This window comes from Lathyrus oleraceus, chromosome 7 (genome assembly GCF_024323335.1).
Source record: "Lathyrus oleraceus cultivar Zhongwan6 chromosome 7, CAAS_Psat_ZW6_1.0, whole genome shotgun sequence".
NCBI classification, from domain to species: domain Eukaryota; kingdom Viridiplantae; phylum Streptophyta; class Magnoliopsida; order Fabales; family Fabaceae; genus Lathyrus; species Lathyrus oleraceus.
Window position 1 is genome coordinate 526,156,130 of NC_066585.1, and position 2,890 is coordinate 526,159,019.

General features: G+C 33.1%; 1 protein-coding gene across 1 annotated transcript; it reads left to right on the forward strand.

Annotated features, from left to right (window-relative positions):
* The first annotated feature begins 227 nt into the window (after positions 1-227).
* LOC127106870 (mitochondrial import inner membrane translocase subunit Tim9) lies at positions 228-2,462 on the forward strand. Its single transcript, XM_051044162.1, has 2 exons — positions 228-547; positions 2,014-2,462. The coding sequence occupies exons 1-2, from the start codon at positions 453-455 to the stop codon at positions 2,204-2,206; spliced, it is 288 nt and encodes a 95-aa protein (XP_050900119.1). The 5' UTR covers positions 228-452; the 3' UTR covers positions 2,207-2,462.
* The last annotated feature ends 428 nt before the right edge of the window (positions 2,463-2,890 follow it).

Genomic DNA, 2,890 nt, shown 5'->3' on the forward strand with positions numbered 1-2,890 from the left:
GTTTAATCAAATTTAATCATTTAATTAATCCTAATAAATTAATTTTGAACTAATCTTACTTCAATTCTACATTAAAAATACAATATATAAAAATTGAATTAAAAAAAAACTAATTAATAGAATTTCATTCAAAACATGAAACTTAATATTTATAAAGTCTGAGTATAGTCTTCATTGTAGAAAAAGTTAATACCCACACAATCTACGGATAACCCGAGTTTTTGTTACACACAATTTAAGTTCAACCCGACCCAATGAAATTCTTAGCTTAAGACATAGTTTCATTTTATTTTTCCAGTGTTTTAGGGTTTAAGCACACACGTTTTTTTTTCCTCTTTTACTTCTTCAGACCCTTAAACCCTTGAAAAATCTTAGACCCAAAAAAATATTCAGAGAAAAAACCCAACACCTCTGCAACTGTTTTTGATTCTCCATTTTTTGTTAATTGAAAAATGGATAAGAACATTTTTGGAGACATTGATAATGTTCCTGACGAAGATAAGAGAAGAATGTCAATCATGGTAGAACAGCTTCAAATGCGAGATAAGTATGTTTCAATTTCGTTCGTTGTTACTTTTGTTTGTTTGCAAATAAAATCATTATGTATTAGTTATTTCAAATGGAATGAAAAATTTGATGCTAGATTGGGGATCTGATTTTGTATATGTGGAATATGTGAAGAATGATTTGGAATTTGTTGATTCTAGTTGGCAACTAAAATGTTGAGTTGTGGTTTCAATTTGAGGCGGGTTCAACTTTTTGTGATTCTCCTCAACGTTTGAATTGCGGTCGCGTCGCTATCTTTGAAAGTGTTGAATTGTGGTTAAATATGTATGCTTGGATCCTAACTGCGGTTGTAGACATTAAAACCGCAACATTTGGGGTTGCATATGATTGGACTCTTGATGCGCATTGATTTTGATGGGGACAATAAAAGACATGAACATCTCTAGATTATGAATATATAGTTCTCTGTACTGTGTTTCTAGTGATTGGCGCTCGGGTATAGGCTAATTCAAACTTTGTTTCCCTGTGTTGTGTTTTTAAGTATTCCATGTCAATTGGACAATGTTGTCAAATAGCAGCCTGCGTAGCAGAATTTTGATCGAATGACTATTGGGTTACGGCATGCTATTCAGTTCAAAGTGTTGTTAAGCAGTCGGCATTGTGGCACTACAGCATTTTAGCGTAGCGGAATGTGAACAAGCTGTTATTTTTCGCAATATGTGGTCGCCTCACATCACTAGCCTTGTTCCATACTATTATTCCCACTTCCGCTCCCCCATTGAGTCTAACCATGTCTCTGATACCACTTGTTGGGGAGTCCGAAGAGTGTCAGAAGAGTCAATGGGCTAAAGGTTCAAGCTCCAAGAGATTTTGACACCATATATCCACTCAAAACCTTAAGGCAATAGCAGCGTGTGTAGTAGAATTTTGATCATAATCACTTTTGTTTTATGGCACGCTATTCGTACAAGTTGTTGTCAAACAGTTGCCCTTACGGCGCCATAGTGCTGATGAGTAGCGGTATGTGAACAAGCCGCTGTTTTTTGCAATCCACAGTCGACTACACTGCAAATGGATTTTCTCTCTAATTAGTTTCAGAATGCATACTATTTTATTCTTAGAGTAGTGCATCTAGTTGTTTTAGCTGTAAGGATTTGCATAAATGTTTTCTCTTGCAATAGCTTTGGCTGAAAATCAGCATTAACATGTTAACCGGTGTGATTATGGTTAGACACTGAAATTGACTGATTACATAATGATACTCTAGATTTGAGCTTGTTAAGAACTTAGATGCAAGTTTTTGATGACTTCACAATCACATTGAAATAATACATTATCATATGTCATTTATTATAGTTTAATATAAACTTTACATGTATAAAAAGCATTAAATTTATTTAAGTCTAGAGTTGAAAGATATAAGGATATGAATGTATAAGTTTTATTTGGCCTAGTAACATAAGGTTGATTTTTCTGATTTATTTTCTGTTCCAACAAAAATTGCAGTCTTAGGTTGTATAATTCATTAGTTGAGAGATGTTTCAAGAATTGCGTCAATACATTCTATCGGAGTTCATTGAACAAGACAGAGGAAACATGTGTCCTCAGATGTGCTGAAAAATACTTGAGGCTTTCAACACAAGTCGGCATTAAATATTCAGATATCTATCAAGGTGCATCTACAACAGACAAACAATAGTGGTTTGTGTAACTGAATCGATTTTCTTAGATTTGTATTCTTTTTTAACTGTCAATAACCGGGAATTAATGTTTATGATTGGGGAATGAATTCCTTTATAGATAGAAAAAAATGAACTGGAATTTCTAGAGGTAAGCTCTTGTTTTTGTTGTTTAATATGATGATCTGGTATTGATTCCTGAAGAATTTTTCATACAAATTTTGTACTCGCATGAAATCAAACATGTCTTACATTGATGCTTTTCTATCTTCTCAATGATTTGCATTGGACTATTTTCTGATAGATATATTAGACCTGCCATACTATTGTTCTAAGTATTTTGTATCTTAGTCATTACTCCCTCCGTTTCAAAATGACTGTCGTTTAAGGGTTTTACACTTTCAGTATTGGAGCGACTATTCTCCGGCTCTCGATCGGGATAGCCTGGATTCGAAAATAAGATCATTGACCCTTTGATACACATCATTGGAACAACAATTGATATTGTTTTTCTTTTGGTTCCTATGACTGTCTGATCATGAATCTACGATAAAGATAATTTAGTAGTGACTTTTTTGAAACTCTTTTGCCTTACTTGATAGTGTATGTTAGTAGAGAATAAAATGATTATGACTACTATTTTAAAATAATCTTAACAGTTTTATTGATGGATTGATTATTCATCTATTAAGATGTATACTTTT

What these genes read in the sequence shown, in the direction of transcription:
- LOC127106870 (XM_051044162.1), top strand. Translation starts at nt 453, where the DNA reads ATGGATAAGAACATTTTTGGAGACATTGATAATGTTCCTGACGAAGAT. An exon ending in CAGCTTCAAATGCGAGATAA is followed by an intron (nt 548 to 2,013) that starts GTATGTTTCAAT and finishes CAAAAATTGCAG; the next exon opens with TCTTAGGTTGTATAATTCAT.